Raw genomic sequence first — 23,756 nt, forward strand, 5'->3', positions numbered from 1 at the left:
GTCATCTTCTCAATTTTTTTCCATTTTCTCAATTTCTTCAGAGATTTGTCAATTTTATAAATATCTTAAAGAATCAACTTTTGGCATTGTTAATCCTCCCTCCTATCGTATGCTTGGTTTAGCCCTTACTTTTATTAATTAAAATATATTCTTTGTTATTTCCCTTACTTTTCTTCAGATTTTTCTTGCACTCTTGTTCTTATTCCTCAAGCTGAATTTTTAAAAATTCATTTTAAACTTTTTTTTTTTTTCTAATGAAAGCAATTAAGGGAATAGGTTTTGCTCCAATTCCTCAAGGAGCATACATATTCTATTATTGTTTAAATACAAGTTTGCATCCCCTTCCCTTCCTCCCTCCCTCCCTCCCTCCCTTCCTTTCCTTCTTTCTTGTGTGTGTGTGTGTGTGTGTGTGTGTGTGTATGTGTGTGGTTTTTTTTGGGTCTGGCTCTGTCACCCAGGCTGGAGTGCAATGGTGCGATCTCTGCTACCTCTGCTTCCTGGGTTCAAGTAGCTTGAACCCAGGTTCAAGTTCAGCCTCCCGAGTAGCTTGGATTACAGGGGCACACCATCACATCCAGCTAATTTTTTGTATATATGTATTTGTAGAGACAAGTTTTCACCATGTTTCCCAGGTGGCCTCGAACTCCTGAGCTTAATGGATCCCTCCACCTTGGCCTCCCAAAGTGCTGGGATTACAGGTGTGAGCCACCACGTCTGGCATAATTACAAGTCTTTTCTATATTTTTAGTTTTGCCATCCACTCATAAGTTATTTAGATTATTATTATTATTAATTTTTTTTTTTGAGACAGAGTGTCACTCTGTCGGCCAGGCTAGAGTGCAGTGGCACGATCTTGGCTCACTGCAACCTCTGCCTCCTGGACTCAAGCAATTCTCCTGCCTCAGTCTCCCAAGTAGCTGGGATTACAGGCATGTGCCATCACGCCCGGCTAATTTTTGTATTTTTAATAGAGACAGGGTTTCACCATGTTGGCCAGGTTGTTCTCAAACTCCTGACCTCAGGTAATCCATCTGCCTTGGCCTCTCAAAGTGCTGGGATTACAGGCGGGAGCCACCACGCCTGGCCTAGATGATTTTTTTTTAAACTTTAATTTTCCAATGAATGAAGTTTCCATGTTATCTTTTAAAATTATTTCTAACAGTTGGATTGGGGGAGAAGAATGTGATCACATTAATGCTGATCATTTGAAATTTAATGATGCTATTTTAAGGTCTATAATGTTATCAATTATTATGAATCTTCCATGCTTAAAAAGAATGTTTATTCTTCATTCACTATGGACAATTTATGTTGATATTTACAATCTTCTACTTTATTTATTTACATATATTAAACAGGTTTTTATATGTGCCTGCTATTTCTGAAAGCTGAAGCTTTTGTGGGTCTTGTTCTGCTGTCTGTTGTTTATGCTGGTGCTCACTCATGATGCTTTGTTTACATATGTGTTTTGTGATTTTTTGATAATGGATCTAGTGCTGGTTTTCTTTGAAACTTTGTAGAAACTTTCTGAAGCCTCCTAAGAGAGTTTGATTCTATTTTCTCCTGTTGTAGCCAACTGGGGACACTCCAAATAAAATTCTCTACTCAAATATTTTTGGACACACCGATTTTATGAATGCAAGCCCAAACTCATATGAATGCCCTCTGGTGGTTATATATTTTCAGGGGAGAATTTTTCCTCTTTGTGACACAGCAGAGTTTATTTCATTTTTACCCTTACTCAGTGGTTATAATCTCATGGAGTACCAGCTTTTGGTAGAGGATCTTTTTATTATAATCCTCAACTTGAGCATGCCCTAGCCTGTGTATCCTGTTCCCCATAACCTATGCAGTTGCCAAAATGCAGGTTCAAGGTCTCCAAAGTTCAACAAAAACTATCAGGGCAAAAGCTGTCATTGATACTTATGTTCAGGGATTCATGATTTTTACTTCAAGTCTGAAATTGGCATATTTGTTACTTTGGTGGTAACCTACTGATCTATTTTTAAAATGCCACTTTATCTTTTTTGTGTTTTCAAATGGCTTTATTGAGATATAAATCACACACCATAAAATTTTCCCCTTTGAGGTGTACAGGTCAGTGGTTTTTAGTATTTTTAGAGTTGTACAACCATTACTACTATCCAATTTTAGGGCATTTTCTTCACCCCAAAAAGAAATCTATATCCATTAGCAGTCATTCTTCACCTCACCCCCCAACCCTAGGCAATCACTAATTTCCTTTCTGTCTCTATGGATTTGTCTATTTTGGATATTTTCTAAGAAATCAGTCATATATCATGCAGTGTTTTGTGATTGTCAGCTTTCACTGAGTATAATGTTCTCAGGATTCTTCTATGTTATAGCATGTATCCGTACTTAATTTCTTTTTATTGCCAAATAGTACTCCACAATAACAATGAATCAGATTTTATTTATCCATTCATCAGTTGATGGACATTGGATTGTCTCTACTTTTAGCTATTATGAATAATGCTGCTTTGAACATTCATATACAAGTTTTCAAGTGGACAACATATGTTTTCATTTCTCTTGGTCATATACTTCAGAACAGAATTTCTGGGTTATAGGATAATGCTGTTTAACTTTTTTTTTCTTTTTTTTGAGACAAGGTCTGGCTCTATCACCCAGGCTGGAGTGCAGTGGCACGATCTTGGCTTACTGCAACTTCTGCCTCCCAGGCTCAAGCCATCCTCCCACTTCAGCCTCCCAAGTAGCTGGGACTACAGGCACGTGCCACTATGCAGGGCTAATTTTTGTATTTTTTGTAGAAACAACAGGTTTTGCCATGTTGCCCAGGCTGGTCTTGAACTTGTGAGCTGAAGCGATCTGCCTACCTCAGCCTCCAAAATTGCTGGGATTACAGGCATGAGCCATAGCTCTCGGCCTGTTTAACCTCTTGAAGAACTTCTAGATCTTTTTCCAAGTGGCTGGACCATTTTACATTCCCACTAGCAGTGTATGGGGGTTCCAATTTCTGCATATTTTTGCAAACATTTGTTGTCTGTCTTTTTTATTATAGTCATCCTAGTTAGGTGTGAATTATTAATACTATCTCATTGTGGTTTTAATTTGCATTTCCCTAATGAATAATGATATTGAGCATCTTTTCATGTGTCTATTGACCACTTGTATATCTTCTTTGGTCAAAAGCCCATGCAAATGCTTAGCCCATTTTTAAATTGGATTGTCTTTTTGTAAAATTGTAAGAGTTTTAAAACTATTTTTAGATGTCTCTTATCAGAGGTATAATTTATAAATAGTTTCTCTCATTCTATGGCCATTTTTCCATTTTCTTGATAGTGGCTTTGAAGCACAAAAATGTTTAATTTTGATGAAGCCCAATTTATCTATTTTTTCTTTTGTTGCTTATGTTTTTGGTGTCATATCTAAGAAATCATTGCCTAATTCAAAGTCATGAAGATTTACACCTATTTTCTTCCACAAACTTTATAGTTTTAGTTCTTAATTTAGATCTATGAACTGTTTAGAGTTAACTTTTATATGTAGTGTGAGGTAGGGATCCAACTTCATTCTTCTGCATATAGATATCCAGCTGTCTTAGTAATATTTTCAAAAAGACTGTCCTCTTCCCAGCCCCACCAACTGTCCTGGTACCTTGTCAAAACTCAAGTGACCATAAATGTGAAAAATAGACATATAGATCCATGGAATAGAATTGAGAGTCTATTCCATGGATCTGTATGTCTATACTTATGCCAGTACCACAGAATCTTTATTTCTGTAGCTTTTTAGTAACTTTTGAAATTCCCATTTTATTTTTAAATCTAGTATTCGGATTTTTGGTGTATTTCATCTGCATCCTGCAATAACTAAATCAAAAACTATTTATTCATTTATTTACAGTAGAATGCCATTAGTGGTCATTCCAAATAACTGAGCTTTTTTCATTTCTAATGTTCTATTTCAGGTATAAAAAAAATTTAAAATAAACAACATAACAACCATGTAGTCTCCATACACCTAAGAAAATAACGTAACACAATTATAATAAAGCTCTCTGCGTACAATTTCCCAGTCACATTTCTTATAATCCATTCATTCAAAATGATCAACATCTTAAATTTATGTTTATCATTCCCATGCATATCTTTATACTCTTACTTCGTGTCATTTCCAACCACCTGCTCTACTGTATATCCTCTCCTATAGAGGCTATATTTTAAATACTTGACACCCAGCCTCTCTTGAAGATCTGAAAGGCCATAAAACACAGTCAGAGCTGATGAGGTGTAGTTATAAGTCTCTAGCTTGGGTGATCTTTTCCAAATGAAAACGTAAAGACTTGCTATAGGCAACATTTTTGCCCTTCATATTGTTTTCCTTTCCATTTTTCTAGCTTGGAACATAGACAGGAGGCTGAGGTAATGATTTTTGTCATCATTGGTGACAAGAATGAGGAAGAAGGCTTTTATGCATACCCATGGGAGACATGAAAGGTGAAAATAGCCTGAGTACCCGACAGCATTGTTAGGCCCTTGTTCCTGGTCAGGATTGCCCACCTAGACCCCTTGTTCCACAAGACAAATACTACCTTTCATCACATTCATGCCATTGATTGTAAGACACATCATTATTCCATATACCACTAAGAAAAGAAAATGCTATTATACAATAATATAATATTTTCTCTTCACATCAGTTGTAAATGATTACCTAATTTTACAAATAAAAACCATGAAAAACATGTGTTCTTAGAGCCAATGAGATATTTTAAATACCCTTCTCTGTTTAAACCACCATCAGGTGGGGTTTCAAATACCTGCGATGAACAGTTTCCTAATTGATACCATTCTGTAATAAATGGACAAATTTAGATTAAGTTAATGTATTTGAAAACAGAGAAGGAGGAAAATCAGGCTTTGCTGAGAAAGCTGCAGACTTGTTATATCAGACCTGGTCCATGTATTGGCAGATGTATTCCTTTCCCTTTTTCTGTTCTGATCTGTAATGTACTCCTTCAGACTATGTTCCAGCTGAGTTCAGCAAATGAGACAATTTACTGGAGAGTGAAAGAAGATGACTGAGTGTGGGGATTGTATTCCTTCTCCTCCCTCTCTATCATAAGTGATATTTCCATTAACAGCTGAAACTTCTCCCTGGATCTGGCTCCTACCAGACAGGCCAGCCAATGTTGCAGCATCTGCTTAGTGATCCTGGCTCCTTGTCTTTTTGCCCTTTCATCCTAGAAGCTGTAGTGGCTTCTTGCTTTTATTCATCTCTGAATGGTTCTCACCATTTTCTATTTGGCATCTCTGCTGTCCATCACCTGTGTAACCAATTCCCCGCATTATCAAATATCTCCCTGACACATCAAATACGTGAATTGGTTTTTGTTTCTCTAATTAGAAATCAGTTGAGACTTTTCAAAGAATGTTGAATTCTCAATCCTAAGCTAAAGTCATACTAAGTCAGAGAGATAGGAATGGTAGCAGGAGATATGACTGGGACCCGAGAGAATTCTGATTCTCTGAGCCTCTCCCAAGCACCTAATATAATATACTCTCTGAGGAAAGAGACAATTATTCTCAATGTAAAATGCAACTGGCATGCATCCTGACGACAGAAGAAAGTTTTTATGTCTCTTCTCCCCCAAGCTGTTGATTTGAAAGCTCAAGGGCAAAATAATTTTTACTCTTAAGATGTTTTCTATACATTTTAGTTTCTCTTCCAAGTAGAACTTATCATTACCATTATCCTGTTCTCTTTCCACACTGAATGTTTATTGTATACACTGGAGGTGAATAAACATCTTTTGGGCTTAGGTTGCTGGTCCATCTTTACTTGCAAAAGAGTTTACCTCAACTGGGTGTGCTGGTCTAGGAGGTGAAAGCAGTAAACAGATGAGATTTAGATTGTCTCTCCATAGGAAGCAGGTGAGTGTGTTTGGATTATTAGTGAGATTTTGTAATTTAAGATATGGGGAATACAGTGGGTATGAAAATAGGACAGCCAGAAAAAGGTAGTAAACATTTGTGAGGTTTTTTTTTTTTTACATCTATTTCTTGTATTTATTAATTTTTTCCCTGACAATAACAACCTGATTTTTCTTTGAGATTACCCCTTTCTCACCCTCAGCCCATTCAATTTAGGTGGTATTAACATTACTTCTGCCTACAGGGATAGGCATTTGATTCAGGCCTGGCCAATCAGAACACTGTACCTCCTTGGCCAAAATGTTCAGAGATGGCCACATACCCTAATTAAAGCCTGTGAGATACACAGTTAGGTCTTTGAAAGGAAAACATTCACTCTGTTTATGCTGAACATGGACTTCTGAGGATGTTAAATCTGGAGCTTGTCAATCACTTTGCCAATATAAGAGAAGGGCATGCCCAAGGATGGAGACAAGACACAGGGAAACAAAAGTGAGAGACATAAAAGAACCAATTCTTGATGACATTGTTGAGCTGCTGTATACAGCCATGCCTAAACCCAGTATCTCCCAGAAGTTTTAGTTATGTTAAGCAGTACATTCTTTTTTCTAAGCCTATTGGAGACACGCTTTCTTTCCATCCTTTCTCCTAACCTTCTATCCTCTTTTTGCTGAAAGAACCCCAAAAGAAGTTTCTATATATGTATGCCATATTTTATGTTATTGTCTCTTACCTCCTTCCTCCTTCCCTTTTGCTGAAAGAATCCTAAGTATTATAGAAAGCATTTGTATATTCTTGCACATCCTAGAGCTGAAGGTGACTTAAATTTGATAAAAGGGAACTTAGGATGCTATTTATGTAAACAAACAGAAGCTCTCTATTGATATTATTGCATGCAGATCAGCATTGTGGTTTTAAAAACCTAAGCAACAGCGTTTTGATTTAAAAAATCTAAGGTCAATATGTTTTCTTAATTCTCATGGTACAAGGTTTTAGTTATTTTATTGCTGCCAATGAAGCTGATCCTAGGACACTCCTGGTACTTCGTCTATGATATTTGGCTCTGTGTCCCCACCCAAATCTCATCTCAAATAGTAATCTCCATGTGTTAAGAGGGACCTAGTGGGAGGTGATTGGATCATGGGGGTGCTTCCCCCATGCAGTTCTTGTGATAGTGTGGGAGTTCACATGAGATCTGATGGTTTTAAAATGGCAGTTTCCACTGTGCACTTTCTCTCCTGCCATTATGTAAGACATATCTGCTCCACCTTTTGCCTTCCACCACGATTGAGAGTTTCCTGAGGCCACCACAGCCATACAGAACTGTGAGTTAATTCAGTCTCTTTTCTTTATAAATTACCCAGTCTCAGGTAGTATCTTTATAGCAGCATGAGAACAGGAATTTAGGAAGGATATTAGAAGCTGTTACACTGCCATTTACAGATCACAAAAGTTCATTAATATATACCCAATGGAGTATATTACTCAAAGTATTGGTTTTCTCCTAAAATAAAATTTCTTTGTTTTAGAAAGGATGCTAGTGAGTCTTTTTTGGCTGATTTTCTACTTAGTTTTGGAAGAAAATCTAACACAGTGTTTTAGAGTTGAAAGGGAATATAGCGTTATTTCAGCCCCAAACCCTCTTTTTTTGGGTGCAAAAACAGTCACAGAAATGTCAAAGAGAAATTGTGGATAAAATGATTAACAATTTGAACAGCCTTTGGCAACTAAAGGGTGGGAAGGAGCTGAGTTGTTCTCTCTTTTGTACTTACTTTTCCACTCTCAGGTCTACTTCCATGGCTACACAACGGTCTTCATAGATAATTTTGTAATTACACATTTTTCTCTTAATCTGTATGTATATTATTTATTTTTTTTTAAATGTGGATTTTGTTTATTTCCTATCTGACCTTCCAGGCTCATTGGAACGTGGACTATATAAAAATGTCAATTTCAGGCCGGGCCTGGTGGCTCACGCCTGTAATCCCAGCACTTTGGGAGGCTGAGACGGGCAGATCATGAGGTCAGGAGATGGAGACCATCCTGGCTAACACAGTGAAACCCCGTCTCTACTAAAAATACAAAAAATTAGCCGGGCATGGTGGCAGGTGCCTGTAGTCCCAGCTACTCGGGAGGCTGAGGCAGGAGAATGGCATGAAACCGGGAAGTGGAGCTTGCAGTGAGCAGAGATCACGCCACTGCACTCCAGCCTGGGTGACAGAGTGAGACTCCATCTCAAAAAAATATATATATATTCCATTTCATTATTGGTTTATTAACAATGCTAATAAAAAAGATAATGTCACATACTTTTTTAGTAGAAGGGAAACGGCCAGTGAGAGCTTAACAACATATTTAGACAGCAGTGCAGGAGAATTTGGAATGGTTCTTCTTGCCTCCTCTAAAGGCCCATCTTACTCTCAACTTCGACTCTCAAGAAGGATGTGTAAATATGTCCAGTAGGGCTGTGTTTACCTAGCCTGTGTTCACTAGCCTGGTCTGACCAAATGCCACACAGCAGGCCAGGCAAATGCCCAGAGTGCTTGAGAATTAGTCTGTATTTCCCCAGTATTTAGTAGATGCCATGCATATAGAATGTTAATACAAACTTTTTAAGTGAACTAAAGAACACTGAGGCAAGTCAACATTTCACTCGTTTTAGAAGCTTCCTAGAGACTAAACTTGCCTTTAAGTACCCATTATTATGAATAGTTTTCAGAACTTTGCATAATGAAGCAACAATATTGCTGATGACTGAAAGTATGATTTCATTAACTACTTCTGAATTTTTTTTTTTTGAGACGGAGTCTCACTCTGTCACCAGGCTGGAGTGCAGTGGCACAATCTGGGCTCACTGCAACCTCTGCCTCCTGAGTTCAAGTGATTCTCCTGCCTCAGCCTCCCGAGGAGCTGGGACTGCAGGTGCCCACCAACACACCCGGGTAATTTTTTGTATTTTTAGTAGAGATGAGGTTTTACCATGTTGGCCAGGATGGTCTCCATCTCTTGAACTTGTTATCCACCTGCCTCAGCCTCCCAAAATGCTAGGATTACAGGCATGAGCCACCACGCCCGGCCTACTTCTGAATTTTTTAAAACAGTTTTTTATACATGAAATTATACTCAATACAACATACTTGTTTTACAAGTTGAAATCTTTACCATTATGGTACGGTTACAGTAATGCAGGTAATATTAATACATTCACTTAGAGCAGAGTTATCTATCTTCATAGGGCTTAACACAAAGCCAAGACCGAGTTACTTGCTTAAACTGCTTTCTACTCTTTGACTTAAAACAAAAAAGAAAAATTACTTCTACCTCCTCTCTATGTCAGGATGATAAACAATGCCAACAATTAAGTGGTCTGGTATTTCTATAAATGGCAGATTGTATTCCAATAGCTCTTAAGTTGTAAATCTTAAGGTTTTAGCTAAATATGTCTATCAAATTGTTGTTATCTCTGCTTTCAGGAACATTATGTCATCTTTGGTAATAGGCTGCTAACAAACAGAAACTACAGACTATACCATGTTTTCCCAAAGAATCCTGTATTTTAATGAATAGCTGAATAAATAGACATTAATTATGAAATTCACATTAAGATAGAAGAAAATCCAAACATTCTGATTGCTTTATCTCTTAAATTTGATAACTACTACAAAACATACTATTTATGTTAGGGTAAAAATAAGCCAACTCACAGGAGTGTAACTGGGAAGTGCTGGCAGATATATACAGTAACATGGAGGAGCCATACAATAAAAGTGTTTATATGTACATCTTTTTTTTTTCTTTTTGTATGGAGAAATGCTGTCTTATAAAATGGGAAAACACACAGTAGACTACATGCAACAAGGACCAATACAATGTGCACAGCAGAAGAATCAAATAAGACATAAGAACTATGGGTTTAAAAAAGAATTTGGGAGCAGGACAAAAAACAAGGATTGAAACCTGGAATGCTTTCTTATTGAGGTTTCAGAATATAAATTTGTCTAACAAGCCTCTTGATAGTTTTCAAAAGTTCCCACTCAACCACCTATGGTTTAAGTGTAGAGCTAAAAATAAACCATCATATTATACAAAACTTTGTATATTAGCATACAAAAGGTAGCAATTTACTTTTTGTATAAAATATAACCTTTTGATAGTATATTTATTTCACATATGTATAAATATAACCCAAAGAATATGTTTTAAGTATTTCTACCAAAATATTCTTTACAAAAGTTTACAAAACAAGTAATTTATTTATATTTACAGCCTAGCACAGGAAAGATTCTGGGCCAGTGATGTTGGTATTGTAAAGAAGGAGAGTGCTTCTAGACATTTTAAAGACTGGGAGAGAGTTTTGCAGAATTTTCAAAGTGTGTTCTTTTTCTTTGAACAGATATTGAAAGACTTGGTTATTAAATAACTTCAGCTAAATTACATTTGATATTTGAATATGTGAGCGTATAACTGAAAGGGCTGAAGATAACCTTTGCTCCTCTGTAATTAGGAAAATGATAGTGATATTTTGCATTCATTCCAAATCAGCACACGTCTTCCCCATTTTACAGCTGATCTGTATGTGGGCACTGAGGTTAAACGACTCAACAAAAACTCTTTGATATACTGCTCAGCCCCTGAGGAACAAAACCTGGATATGAAGAGTCCAACTAGCATGTGGCAATGATTCACCACATCAGGGACAGAAGAACGAACAGAACGCTCCTAACAGACCATATTCCATTTCGCTGTTCACCCAAATCCAAATAATACGTCCAATGAAGGACAAATTATTTTCCCTCTTGATTATGTTTTCCTTTAAATTCCGTGACATAAATTTGTACACACTGGTACTTGCCTCCCCTGGTTCTTATCTCCAACCAAAACATGATACTTTCTAATCTCGGTTTTAGTCTCCAAACTTCCTTTTCTTGTAAGCCAGCCTCAGTCATCAATGAGTAGGGAGGACGAGGCTCAATTTTACTCAGCTTGGGAACAAACCAGCAGGCATCAATCATAATAAGCAACATCCCAGGTTATTTGTAGCCAAATCTCATTTATAGCAAAGTCCAGTGGTTTTTTTTTTTTTAAAGTTAAATCCAATGCAGAGAGGTGTGCACCAATATTTCAGTATTATTAGGACAAGCCTTTGCTATATCTAAAATTTCATTTGGAATGGATTCAGATATTGGTTGTGGAAGCCAAAATCAAATTGCCCAGCTCTATATTTTTGTTTAATCACTAAACACAGCATCCCACTGAAGTAGAGGATTGTGGGAAAATTATAAAAGTGAGGAGTGAATCTGGGGAAGAAATTCTGTAATCCACTGGATGTTTTCTAGGTTCTCTGACTTTTTCTTAATTAGCACACTGTTTGGTTACTCCAAACAAACCTATAATATTTCAATCTATCCTGCAAGCTTCGGGAAGATTAAATGAAAAGACACAATGGAAAGATTAAACCATATCTATCTATTAGAGCAAATTAAGGAGATTGTTGCTTGGAACTAGTACCTCCTCATGACATGGGGTTTAAATAAACTACAAGTTCTATTACCTCTTTTTTTTTTTTCCAGGGAAAAAGGAAGTTGGTTGGGAAGGCTATTTTACACAATTAATTACATATTGACACCACAGTTCTGTTTGGATAAATTGGATACTGTGTCCTGGAGTTTAGACAGGGAAAAGTGATCCCAATGTTTTACTTTCGGGTGTAAGATTTAAAACAAGAATTTGGACCAAAATGTTCATCACTGCAGTTACTTTCTGCTTTCCATTTTTAAGCATGTCATCTTCATGTAGTCCACCTGAACATCAACAGTTCAGCCTCTACAGAGTTTCTGTAAAATACTGCCTTTTAGTGCTTTGTTTCCCCTTTCTTCTTCAGGAATTGTTCCCCAAGATTTCATCAAGATTGATGTCTTTCATCCAGTCATCATTACCAGGCTCTGTCTTCAATAAAGAATCAATGAAATCAGCATCACTGTTTAGGGCAGGGCCCATGTTATCAGTTTGTTGGCTGAGGAAGTCAAAAGCTAAGTCACTGCTGTGGTCAGTTGCTTGAAAAGCCCTGGAACTTTGGTTGGGAGAAGGAAAATTGCTGGGCGTCAGGGATGGCGGCTGGTTGATGCCCGTCCTCGATTGATTCAACCCTGTTCCTGACTGATTCAAATTAGGCAAAATCTGTGTGCTTAGCTGATTGGGTCTGAGATTCAGACCCCTGAGGGGACCCATGGTTTGTCCATTTAGTGTTTGGCTCATTTGGTTCATGGGTCTCATTTGCACTGCTGGTGTTAACTGGTTAGGAGGAGCCACTGCCCTCTGGGAAAATTGCTGGCTACCTACTGCCTGTTGCAATGGCTGATTTGGGGTATAGGCTGCAGGTGTACCTGTGGGGAAGCGGACTCCTGCAGATGTCAGGGCTTCTTGCTGTTTGGTTGTTGCTTCTTGAGAGGCCCAGTTTGGTGCACTTGTGTTGGGTGTGATCATTACGTTTGATGTTCTCTGTGGTGGCATGCTTGCCATACTATGGGTTAAATTTGGTCTCAGTTGTTGTGAATTGCCAACAGATCCAGCTCCAAAAGTGGCTACATTGTTATTATTACTTGGCCCTAAGGTAGGTGGCCGTGGCATCATAGGGTTGTTTTGATTTGCTATCAATTGCTTTGGGTTTCTCTGTTGGGCCAATTGATTCATTCCTGAAGTGACACTGTATGTGCTAGGTTGATTACAAGGCAGATTTCCATACATCCCTATGTTCTGAACTGCTGTAGATAATGATGGCATTCTTGTCCCATGAGAAGTAGACAGGAGGCTGGAATTGGAAGTTAAAATGGTGTGTGTTGAAACTGGGTTTGCCAAAGCCTGGTTAGAGTTTAAGCTTATTGTGGATGAGCCACCTGAGAAAAAGAAGAGAATTTTATTAGTTCGTAACAGTATGTTATCTCCTCTGTAATTGCACTTTTCAATAACTCGTTAATCTGAAACTGCTTTCAGGTGTAAGACAATTTAGGCGAAATAATCATCAAAGAAATTATATAAAAGGAACAAGACAGCTTTTGGGAGGAAGGAGCACCCGAGGTCACTCTTTGGTTCAAAAGTTTACACATTACAAAAAGAAGACTAAAATAGTTCTATTTTGTAGGTTCTATTTTATTCCTCTTCTGAAGTCACTGAAGGGAGGTAATAGTCAATCTTCCATTTTGAATTAGCTTTACTATGTTCCAAGTCCAGAGACTATAGTCTTGATTAGTCAGCTCTCATGAAATCCATGTTACTGTTTACTCCAGGTCCAAATAAGAAAGTGTGGATGAATGCTACACACGGCTCCTAGATTAATATTCCCAAACTATGGCCTTGAAAATCATGTCCCATTCTTTGAATCATCCCCATTCAAGAAGCTGCCCCAGTGGCTTCCCAGTGTTCAAAGGCTAAATCTCCATCTCTTTTTTTTTTTTTTTTTTTTTTTGAGACGGAGTCTCACTGTCACCCAGGCTGGAGTGCAGTGGCACAATCTCCATTCATTGCAAGCTCCGCCTCCCAGACTCACGCTATTCTCCTGCCTCAGCCTCCTGAGTAGCTGGGACTACAGGCGCCTGCCACCACACCCGGCTATTTTTTTTTGTATTTTTAGTAGAGACGGGGTTTCACCTTGTTAGCCAGGATGGTCTCGATCTCCTGACCTCGTGATTTGCCCACCTCGGCCTCCCAAGGTGCTGGGATTACAGGCGTGAGCCGCCGGGCCTGGCCCAAATCTCCATCTCTTTAAACATCTGGAATTCAATGTTCTAGAAATTATCTCCATAAAGAAAGTCTTCAGTTCCAAGAAGTGTAGTTACTATTGAATTGTTACTCAATGCACTGTGAGCCACCTTTGCTTATGGCATTTCCCTTCCTCACTGAGCCCTACCTTTTCCTCAAGGCTCAGGCTAAGGCCGAAGCTCTCTATTAAGCTTTCTTTTATCTTCCAGTCTCCTCTCTCCAGCAGTATTTGCCCTTTGAATCTTTCATTTAGCACTTAGTATTGGGCAATCCGTGGAGCCTCAAAGTGCCTGCCAGTTAAATTGATGCCTGTCAATAACTGATAGGATACTGACAGAGACCCAGGAGGCAGACAAGGGTCTCCCCGATGCCTTCAAACCTAACACAGCCTGAAGGCTGAAAAACTGGACTGCTGGTCCCAGATGAAGTCTGTTTCCGACTGACTCTTTCTGAATAATGCCCACCTGTGCACTGGGAGGACAGGGTGGAGCCTCGGGAAGTTCATGCCATTTGCAGCAGGGAGGAGCCTGGCCTCTCCTGTTCCTGTGTGGTGACCTGGAGTTCAATCTGTGAGGTGGGAAACCTGCTAGCAGGACTCTCTCTCACTTTGCTGAGAGTTATTTTTCCTTTTTGCCCAATAAATTCAATTTTTCCTCATTCTTCTATGTGTCCACGAGCCTAATCTTTCCTGGCCGTGTGACGAGAGCCTGGTTTTAGCTGAACTAAGGAGAAGGTTCTGCAACAATATGGAACAAATGCTTAAGCCACAGGCTGTGTAATAAGAGGCTCCACACAACAGATAGTGACTAATCAACATATTGAAATCTTCTTAACTTCTGGAGGGTAAAGTCATCATGAGGAAACATTTTTGGAGGCAAAGATTATCAGAGAGGCCCAGAGAGTCAGAGATTCTGAGAAATACAGAACTTAACACACAAAAGAATATCACAATATCAGTGGATGGGGAGAGCATGTCTGCAGTTGTAAACGTGGGCTATCCCCTGCTGCTTAAGGATACCTAGGTGGTATACATCCTGAAAGACTGAGGGCCAAATGAACACATTAGCCTTGCTATTATTTATAAATATGCCCCCAACTAGACTACATACCCTTTGAAGGCAAGAGCAGTCTCTTGTATCTCCTTGTATCTGTGTAGCGCATTGTGTAATGGGCAATGTTTGATGAAGAGAGATAACAGCCAGGTAGGAGACACTTGAACAATAAGGGAGATGACATACAATGCCAATAAGATTAAGCAATATCATCTTTGTGGGTGAAGATGTGGAGGTGGATGACAGTGATATTGATGATCCTGACCCTGTGCAGGCCTAGGCTAATGTGTGTATGTTTGTGTTTGTGTCTTAGTTTAAAAAATAAAAACAAAAACATAAAATTTTAAAAAAATTTTAAGTAAAATAAGCCAGGCACAGAACCGTATGTTCTCCTTCACATGTGTAAGCTAAATAAGTTGCTCTCACAGAAGTAGAGAGTAGAATTGTGGTTTCTAGAGGTGGGGAGGATGTGGGGAGAAAAAGTAGAGAGAAGATGGTTAATGGATACAAAATTACAGCTAGTTAGGAGGAATAAGTCCTGGTGTTCTGTAGCACTCTAGGATGACTATAGTTAAGGATAATTTATGCTATGTTTTCAAATACCGAGAAGAGGATTTTGAATGTTCCCAACACAAAGAAATGATAAATGTTTGATGTGATGGTTATGGTAACTACCCTGATCTGATCGTTATACACTGTTTACATACATCAAAAGATCCTACTGTACCCCATATATATGAACAACTGTATGTCAATTAAAAATAATTTAAAAAATTGTAAGAAAATAGAAAAAAGCTTCTAGAATAAGGATATGGAGAAAAGAATAATTTTGTACAGCTGTACAACGTGATTGTGTTTTAAGCTGTGTTATCACAAAAGTCAAAAGTTTAAACAATTTAAAGTTGTAAAGCAAAGCAAAAAAATTAATGTAAAAGTTAATTTATTATTAAAGAAAGAAATTTAAAAAAATAAGTTTAGTGAAGTCTAAGTGTACAGTGTTTATAAGGTCCACAGTAGTGTACAGTGATATCCTAGGCCTTTGCATTCACGTGCCACTCACTCAATGACACCCAGTGCAACTTCCAGTCCTGTAAGCTCCATTCGTGCTAAGGGCCCTATACAAATTTACCATTTTGTATCTTTTTAAATATATTTTACTGAACCTTTTCTATGTTTAGATACACACACACTTACCATTGTGTTACAACTGCCTACAATAGTCATCACAGTAACGTGCTGTATAGGTTTGTAGACTGGGAGCAATCAACTATATCATATAGCGTAAGTGTGTAGTGGGCTAGACTATCTAGGTCTGTATAAGTACTCTCTATGATGTTTGCACAACAAAATTACCTAACAATGCAATTCTCAGAACATACCCCCATCATTAAGCAACACATGACTGGAAACCACATCTTATCTTTCAGTCTCCTTGAGGACAATCAACTAGAGAATCCTGTTTTTGCCCTGAGGCAAAGTAATCTTAGAGAGTGGAAAACATACATTCCATTCCTAATGTTATTTGCTGTTTTTAGAGACAGTGTCTCAATATGTTGCCCAGGCTGGCCCAAACTTTTGGGCTCAAGCAATCCTTCCACCTCAGCCTCCAGAATAGCTGGGACTACAGGCATGTGCTACTGAGCCCAGTCCCATTCTCAACTTCAGTTGAAAGAGGCAACCTGTTGTATCTGAGGGGGTTTAAATAAGTCAGGACAACATATTTAAAAGTACACTTAACAGTACCAGCAAATATTAATAAAATAGAAGTGTTCACAGTCTTCCTTTCTTTAGAGAATCTTCTTTGTGGCTTCCTGGACAGATGAAGGTAACAGGTAAGGCAGAGAGAACTTAGGAAATCCAAGAGCATAAGCTTAACTTACATTAGAAAGTGCAGAGAGTTTTAGACAGTTTGGGCAGAAGTATATTGAATAGATACTAAATAGGAGAAGGCAGAGCAATATAGGCTGGGTTTGGGAAAGGTTCTTTTGGAGTTTAATGAGTGGGAGGAGAGAGAATTTAGGGGACTTTTGTACTTACCATTTACTTTATATTGAGAGAGCTATTAAGAAGATTTGCTTTGTGATTTAAATAGAGTTCACCTGTGGTGTTTTTGAGAGACTTTGTGAAAACTTAATTTGCTTTTCAAGTATTCCTTGGTGGCAGGACTATTCGTCTTTGAAGGAGAAACCTTGGAGATGGGCTCAATGGTGGATACAAAAAGACTAGGATTTGTCAAAGTTACACATGTGCCTGACTAAGAGGAAGAAATGTCTGCTTACCTTCCACTACCTGGGTTAAGGTGTATCTTTGGGAGGAGAGTGATTGAACCTAACAGAAAAATATTTAGCTCTTTTGAGTTCTTGGAGGTAGTCCAGAGAGTGGTGAAATATGTGAGTACAGGGCAAGACTGATGAAAAAAAAAAAACTGATGAAAGGACTAAAAAATATTGAAGTGTAGTCTTGATATGAAAGTCAAATGGGAGTTAGAAATTCTAAGAAAGATATTACAATCATATGTGAGTTACAGGGATAATTGAAAATTGAATTTTTTTTCCTTTCACAGCTCTAACTTTTATGAATTTTTAAGGATGCTTACCAGAATACTGAGCAGTTGGTTGCATATTGCCCACATTTCTTCTTTGGTCTTTATAATCTGGTGGTGGCCTTGACAAATGTCGGTTTATCTGATCTTGTGGAGCAATTTTCTCCTTGAGAAAAGATATGAAAACATGTTACATTGCATCATTCCCTTTTCACTTGTGAAAATGGATGTAAAATTTTGTAAAATTTCAGAAAAGTAACATAAGAACAATTTTGCAATCATGGGTTACAAATCATGACCTTATTTTGTAGTCTTAATTCAGAGACAAATCTTTTCAATTTCAATAAACTTCCTGTATGGAAGTATAATTTCTACTTCTCCATAACACTCAACATGTGTTTTGGTTCTAGTAACGTCTTATTTTCTTTATTTTTCAATTCAATTTCAATGAGAACTAAATTTCTGTGATTTTTCAAGATGCTAATTTCTAATTTTATGTGGTAGCACACCTGATATGCTTTGGTAGGTACCTATACATAATTCTGGTCCCACACAGTGGGGAAAGCACAGGAGGTAGGGTTTTCAGATAAAATACAGAACACCTCAGCATTCTGTATTCTTATTTGCTTTGTTTGTTTGTTTGTTTGTTTGTTTGAGATGGAGTCTTGCTCTGTCGCCCAGACTGGAGTGCAGTGGCACGATCTCGGATCACTGCAACCTCTGCCTCCCAGGTTCAAGTGATCTTCCTCCCCCTGAGCCCTCGGGATTACAGGTGCTCACCACCACGCCCAGCTAATTTTTATATATTTTTTAGTAGAGATGGGGTTTTACCATGTTGGCCAGGCTGGTCTCGAACTCCTGACGTCGTGATCCACCCACGTCAGCCTCCCAAAGTGCTGAGATTACAGGCATGAGCCATAGCGCCCAGCCCTGTATTCTTATTTGTTAAATCTGATAACCCTAGGTAGGAGGAGATGTCAGGAGACACCAACAGGTACCGATATAGGCACTATATGAATTTTATCTCTTTTTTACCTCCTTATAAACAATCTTAAAAGTAGGCATGATTATTTCCACCTAAAAAATAAGGCAATGGAAGCCTTGTTAGGCTAAGTAACTTGCTGAAAATCACACAGTGGTAGAACTGAGACCAAATCCTGAGTCCAAAACTCAGGCTCTTTCCTGACACACAGTACCAGGCCCCTTGCTACTCTGTTTCTCAGCTCCCCATTCTAAAAGCACAGGTTTGCTGCCCTCCCTTCATTTCTTCCATTTGGAATCAGCCTTTTGATTTTTAGAATAGGTGAGGTTGGAAGCTAAGAAAAAAAATAGAGACATTCTTTTAATAGGTCAATATCCTCAGTCAAAGACCACTAGGAACACAGCTGTTGGCTTTGTTACTTGTTGCAGCAAGGGAGAACACACATCATGAGGGGTCACAGGGTATCTCAGTAGGAGAATGTTAGAGAGAATCTGTCCTGAGATTTGGACTTCGAGTGATTTCGGGAGGGTCTAAGGAAATGGTGCTTTGTTCTAGATTGGAAGCTGTCACAAAGTAAAGTCAATTCTAATTAAATAAAGAAGTAGCTATCACTCATTTAACAAGAGAGGGGGGTGTTTGGCGTTTTGGAGGTTGCACAGTGACCTTGTTTGTGTCTGTTTTTAGACAAAATTATGAAGTGTTATTTTGTCTTATTTCCTCATGGTCTCAGAGTAACCTTGTCTGAGGTTGACATTCTGTAGGATTGTTTATACCCAACAGAGAACAAAATGGCTTGACTGTGAGTATCATATCAGCTTTGGGAATTAAGGGCTGCCTTTTATCTTGTTTGGTATGGATCAGGGAGTTTTTAGAATGACTTCACTGCCATTTTGTATGCATCCCAAAGCAATCTCAATTTTCAAGATAAAAATAATCAGCATAGGTAGAGGGCGAACACTATAATTATAGAAAAGTCAACAAATAGAAAAGAAACCTTTGCAATAGATACATGGGTAAATTAGCTGGAAGACAAATATGCACTGCCTAACTTAGAACTGACTTAAACCATGTGTTTCTCAGTTTCCCATCAAATTCCAAACCTTCTTAGTAGAATAAGTCTACTATAAAGGAGGGGAAAAAGCCTTAAAACAACAACAAACCAAATTTAAATTCTTGTTGCTAAGAAAAAAGCTTGAAAGATACAGTTTTTTGCACATAAGTAATTCATATAAAACACAATTTTGATGAGCTAAGTGTAAATGAATCAGAAACATATGGATTACATTTCTTTTAAACATGGGTTTACAAATTAAGGGAAAAAGTGGTTGGTGAAATGCTTTTTGGTTTTGCCCAAACCCTAAATGTTTAAGAAACAGCTTGAGATGTTCCATGAACCCAAATGTGGTGATGTTCAACCAGCTCTGTTGTAAACTGTTGTGTAAGATGACAGTTTTGATTTTTATGCCAAGCATGGGAGTTTCTGAAATCCACTCTTTTCCAAAAGTATCTGTCATTCTTTCTTATGTAATTAGGTGTTTCTACTGTTTATACTGAAGAAGACAGGATGTGTGTGTGTGTGTGTGTGTGTGTGTGTGTGTGAGAGAGAAAGAAAGAGAGAGAGGGAGAGAGGTAAAGAGAGAGAAGAAGGTGCTTGACTTCCCATCATAGACTATATTGCAAACCTGGATTTATTTTTATATCTCTTCAATCTAATTATTGACTTTTTTTTTTGAGATGGAGTCTCACTTTGTCACCCAGGCTGGAGTGCAACGGCATGATCTCGTCTCACTGCAACCTCTGCCTCCCAGGTTCAAGCGATTCTTCTGCCTCAGTCTCCCAAGTAGCTGGGATTACAGGCACTCGCCATCATGCCCAGCTAATTTTGTATTTTTTTATTAGAGACAGGGTTTCACCATGTCGGTCAGGCTTGTCTCCACTAGAGGGCTAAATTGTTGTTCAAAGGGTTTTCATATATATATATATATACACACATACACACACATATATGTGTGTATATATACATATATACATATATGTGCATATATATACATATATATGCATATATATGTGTGTATATATATATCCAGAAATTTAGGTTTCTTAAACTACTTGTTTACGAATGACTTAGATTAATTACTTTGCATATGGACATAACATAGAGCTGCCATGTTGTTCTTTTGTGCTGAAGAGCAGCAAAGACTAGACTGCAATACTGAATAGAGACGGCTACATTTTGCAAAAGAATGACATTCCCATTCTGTGCAAGTGTAAACACATAGGCCATTTCTGAGATTACTTCTGTGCAATAGGAAATTTAATTTATGAACTACTATCTAACGATAACCCACTCTGTTAGACTTGAAAACCCATTATAGAAATCATCTGTTATAGTACATATCTGTTCTGCTTCAGTTTCTTCATCTGTAAAAATGTGAGATGTGGATAATTATAGGACCTCCCTCATATTTCTATTTAATACTGTGAAAATCCAGCTTGGTGCCTGGCACACAGTAGGTACACAATGCGTGTTGGTAATTATCATGTCCGTTGTAATAAGTACTATTCATGTCTCTTCTTTGTGCTTCATTGGTGGGAGAATAACAGAGAATAAGGATAACAAACTTTCATGAGAAAACATCTCAATTTAGGTGCCTATGCGGCCTTGCCAACTGACTGCAAACGACCACAAAGCATATGCTAATGTACAGTGGTATCAAAGACCATTTCTTCCTGGATATGCTAAAAAGCACAGACACCCTCAATGGTGTCCAAACAAAGACACATGTGAATGGTTTTTAAAAATCACAAAAAGAGCAGCCTTATTCTCATTCATCTCACAGTTTATGCCACTGCCCTTTGCACCTGTCCTAGTGGTGACTGAACTGGGGCCCAGTGGGAGTTAGGCCAGTGCCAGGCCAGAACCCTCATGGAATGTATATGCTACCACTTCCTTGCCTTTTAATAAGAGCTGAAAATCAAACTCTGCATGTTATAATTCATAAAATTAGTAGTATTGATGGTAGTGATGAAAGTGTACCCAGTAAGTCAACCTTAGATTACATGTTTTTCTCTCTGCTGCCCTTGTTTCTAAGTTCTTTAGTTTATAAGGATAAAAATGGGAGGGGAAGGGAACGGGGGGAGGACTGGAGTTTTCAAAACTATGATTTCTAGAAAAAACCAGTTGTGTCACTTTGTGATCCAGTCTGTGACTCCCTTAAACCTTATGGCAGTATTCAAGGTCATCTGTAATCTTATGTCTCAATATTCCTTATTCCAGGTCAAATAAATTTACTTCTCACTATTTCTTTTCACATGTCCTGAACACAAAACTTAGTCCACTTGCAATTCCTTAAAAAAATGTGATTGTTAGACTATGTTTACTTTTTATCAGGCATTAAATATTTCATAATGCAATCTCAAACTAACCAACAAATTCACACCCAGGCTGCATCTTTTGGTGTCTGCTCCACCCTTCACCTACAATAGTGGACCCCACCTACTCTATCAGAATCCTACAGTCCTTCAAAATCAGTGTCAAATTTTACTTCTTTGGGAGACCGTCCTCAATCTTTTCAGGCTGGATTTAATCTTTCTCTCCATTACATTTTCTCTTACTATTTTTATACTTTTACTATAATGCAAATCTGAATCTAGTACTTCCCCTTGTGTTAAATCCTTAAAATCTCTTCTGTTGCTTTTCAGTGTAAATTCTGGCCTCTCAAGCCCTACCCTCCTGCCTCTTATCTCCGGCATCTTTACCCATCACTTCCCCATTCTTGTGCACACTCAATACCTTGGCAGACATAAAATGTAGTATCCTTTATTGTCCCCAGGTCTTTGAATATGCTCATTGTTCTGGCTGAAATAACCCTCCTACTCTTCGTCTCATCTCTTACTCCACTTTCAGATATTCAGTAGATAGAACATTCTTTCTGAAATCATTTCTAGTAGTTCCCAGAGTATAGCATTTAATCACACGCATTACAATTGGCCAATTTATTTGACATATCCTCCGTATGCTCAAGGCTTCTTTAAGGTGAAGAGAGGATTTGCCTTGTTTATGGTTCTACCCTTATTGCAAATTATTATTTACTGAATAATTATAGCCCTTGTGATACCCTGCATTTCTGACTCTTACTACAAAGCTCCTTGAATATAAAATTATTTGGTTTTGTTTTTAATATTTTCTGTATACCTTAGCTCTAATTCACCTGGAGATGCTTACTTTTTATTTCATTTGGCCAAATAGTTTGAAGGGAGGCAATGAAGCCAGCGCTGAGCAGATAAATACTGAACGAGGGTTAATGCATGGGTAGTGTGTGGTAAACACAATCTTGTCTTTCTCAAAAAGTCAAATATTAGGTTGGTGCAAAAGTGATTGCGGTTTTTGCCATTAAAAGTAGCGGCAAAAATCACAATCACTTTTGCATCAACCTAGTACATACAGTGCAAACGGGAAATGCATTTTACATTTTCTTTTAAAAAATCCCCTATTGTGAGTTGCTTTATTTTAGAAGCCAAATCTTGGTTTTGAGGCTCCATGTTGGCTTTTAAAGTTGCTTTTAAAACTCTTATCTCTAAAATCAGTTTGGATTTGAGTTGATTCAAGTTCAGTTTACTATTTCTGCCCCTTAAGCCTGGGGAACAACACTGGTTTCTTTTGCCTGATTCAAATGCTTATGTTGGTTGTTCTAGACATTCCTGGGCTGGGCAGGGCTGGTTAGCAGAGGTGCCATGCATTCCAACTGTCCAGCAGCTGTTAAATCAAGTTTGGTTTTTTTTCTTCCTGCAGTACACTAAATGTATGGAATTATCCTCTCTTACAGTCGGGACATCTTTGTTGCTGTCACGTAAGTAGGCACAGTAAATATAAATGGAAAAGAATAAACTCCCTCTGGTGGGTCAGGTCTGCTCAGTAGAAATTAAGAGAAAGTTTTACCGCATCAGCCAGCATCTGCTGCTGGAGAAGAAGCTGCTGTTTCTGCTCCATGATCTGCCTCTGTAGAGTCTGCTTCTTTCCCATCAATTGCTGATTCAACAGTGATTGCTGGGAGTTCATGTAACCACTTCCAGTGTTTGGATTTGAGCAGGGGTTGGGACTTGGACTGGGGCCTGTGTTCTGGCCTACCACAGAGTGTTGATCCTAAAGAAGAGAAAGGGGGAAGGAAAAGCTACTGTGAATTAAAAAAAGAAAAATGTAACACAAAGATCATACACTCAGATTCCAAACATTTTTGATCTTATTAAATATCAAACATGGTTAAATGGGTTGGAGATCAGAGAATCGCTTTTTAAATGTAGAAGAAGTAATTGCATATCACAGCAACCAAAGCAGCTGAGTTAATGACATTAGGGCACTGGAAAAGCTCCCATAGGACTCTGATGGTGGAACCTCCACATTCCAGAAGGTGTTTATGGAACCTCAAAGAAAACTACCATAAAAACATATGGCAAACCTCTCAATTTCTCAGGAATAAACATCATAACCTAACAGATCCTTCCATTTC

The 23,756-nt window shown here is 38.2% G+C and overlaps 1 protein-coding gene across 4 annotated transcripts in view; it reads right to left on the reverse strand.

Annotated features, from left to right (window-relative positions):
* Positions 1-9,450: 9,450 nt before the first annotated feature.
* The window catches only part of MAML2 (mastermind like transcriptional coactivator 2), a 368,844-nt gene continuing 354,538 nt past the window's right edge, over positions 9,451-23,756 (reverse strand). Inside the window, exons 3-5 of one of the 4 annotated variants that reach the window (XM_023225667.1) lie at positions 23,189-23,392; positions 17,322-17,433; positions 9,451-12,811 (exon numbers count right to left, since the gene is read on the reverse strand). In XM_023225667.1, coding sequence (XP_023081435.1) covers positions 11,796-12,811; positions 17,322-17,433; positions 23,189-23,392 — 1,332 coding nt within the window. In that variant the 3' untranslated portion in view covers positions 9,451-11,795. The remainder of the gene's footprint in view (positions 12,812-17,321; positions 17,434-23,188; positions 23,393-23,756) is intronic. The other 3 variants (XM_023225664.2, XM_023225665.1, XM_023225666.2) reach the window with 3 other exon arrangements.

This window comes from Piliocolobus tephrosceles, chromosome 13 (genome assembly GCF_002776525.5).
Source record: "Piliocolobus tephrosceles isolate RC106 chromosome 13, ASM277652v3, whole genome shotgun sequence".
Taxonomy (NCBI): Eukaryota; Metazoa; Chordata; class Mammalia; order Primates; family Cercopithecidae; genus Piliocolobus; species Piliocolobus tephrosceles.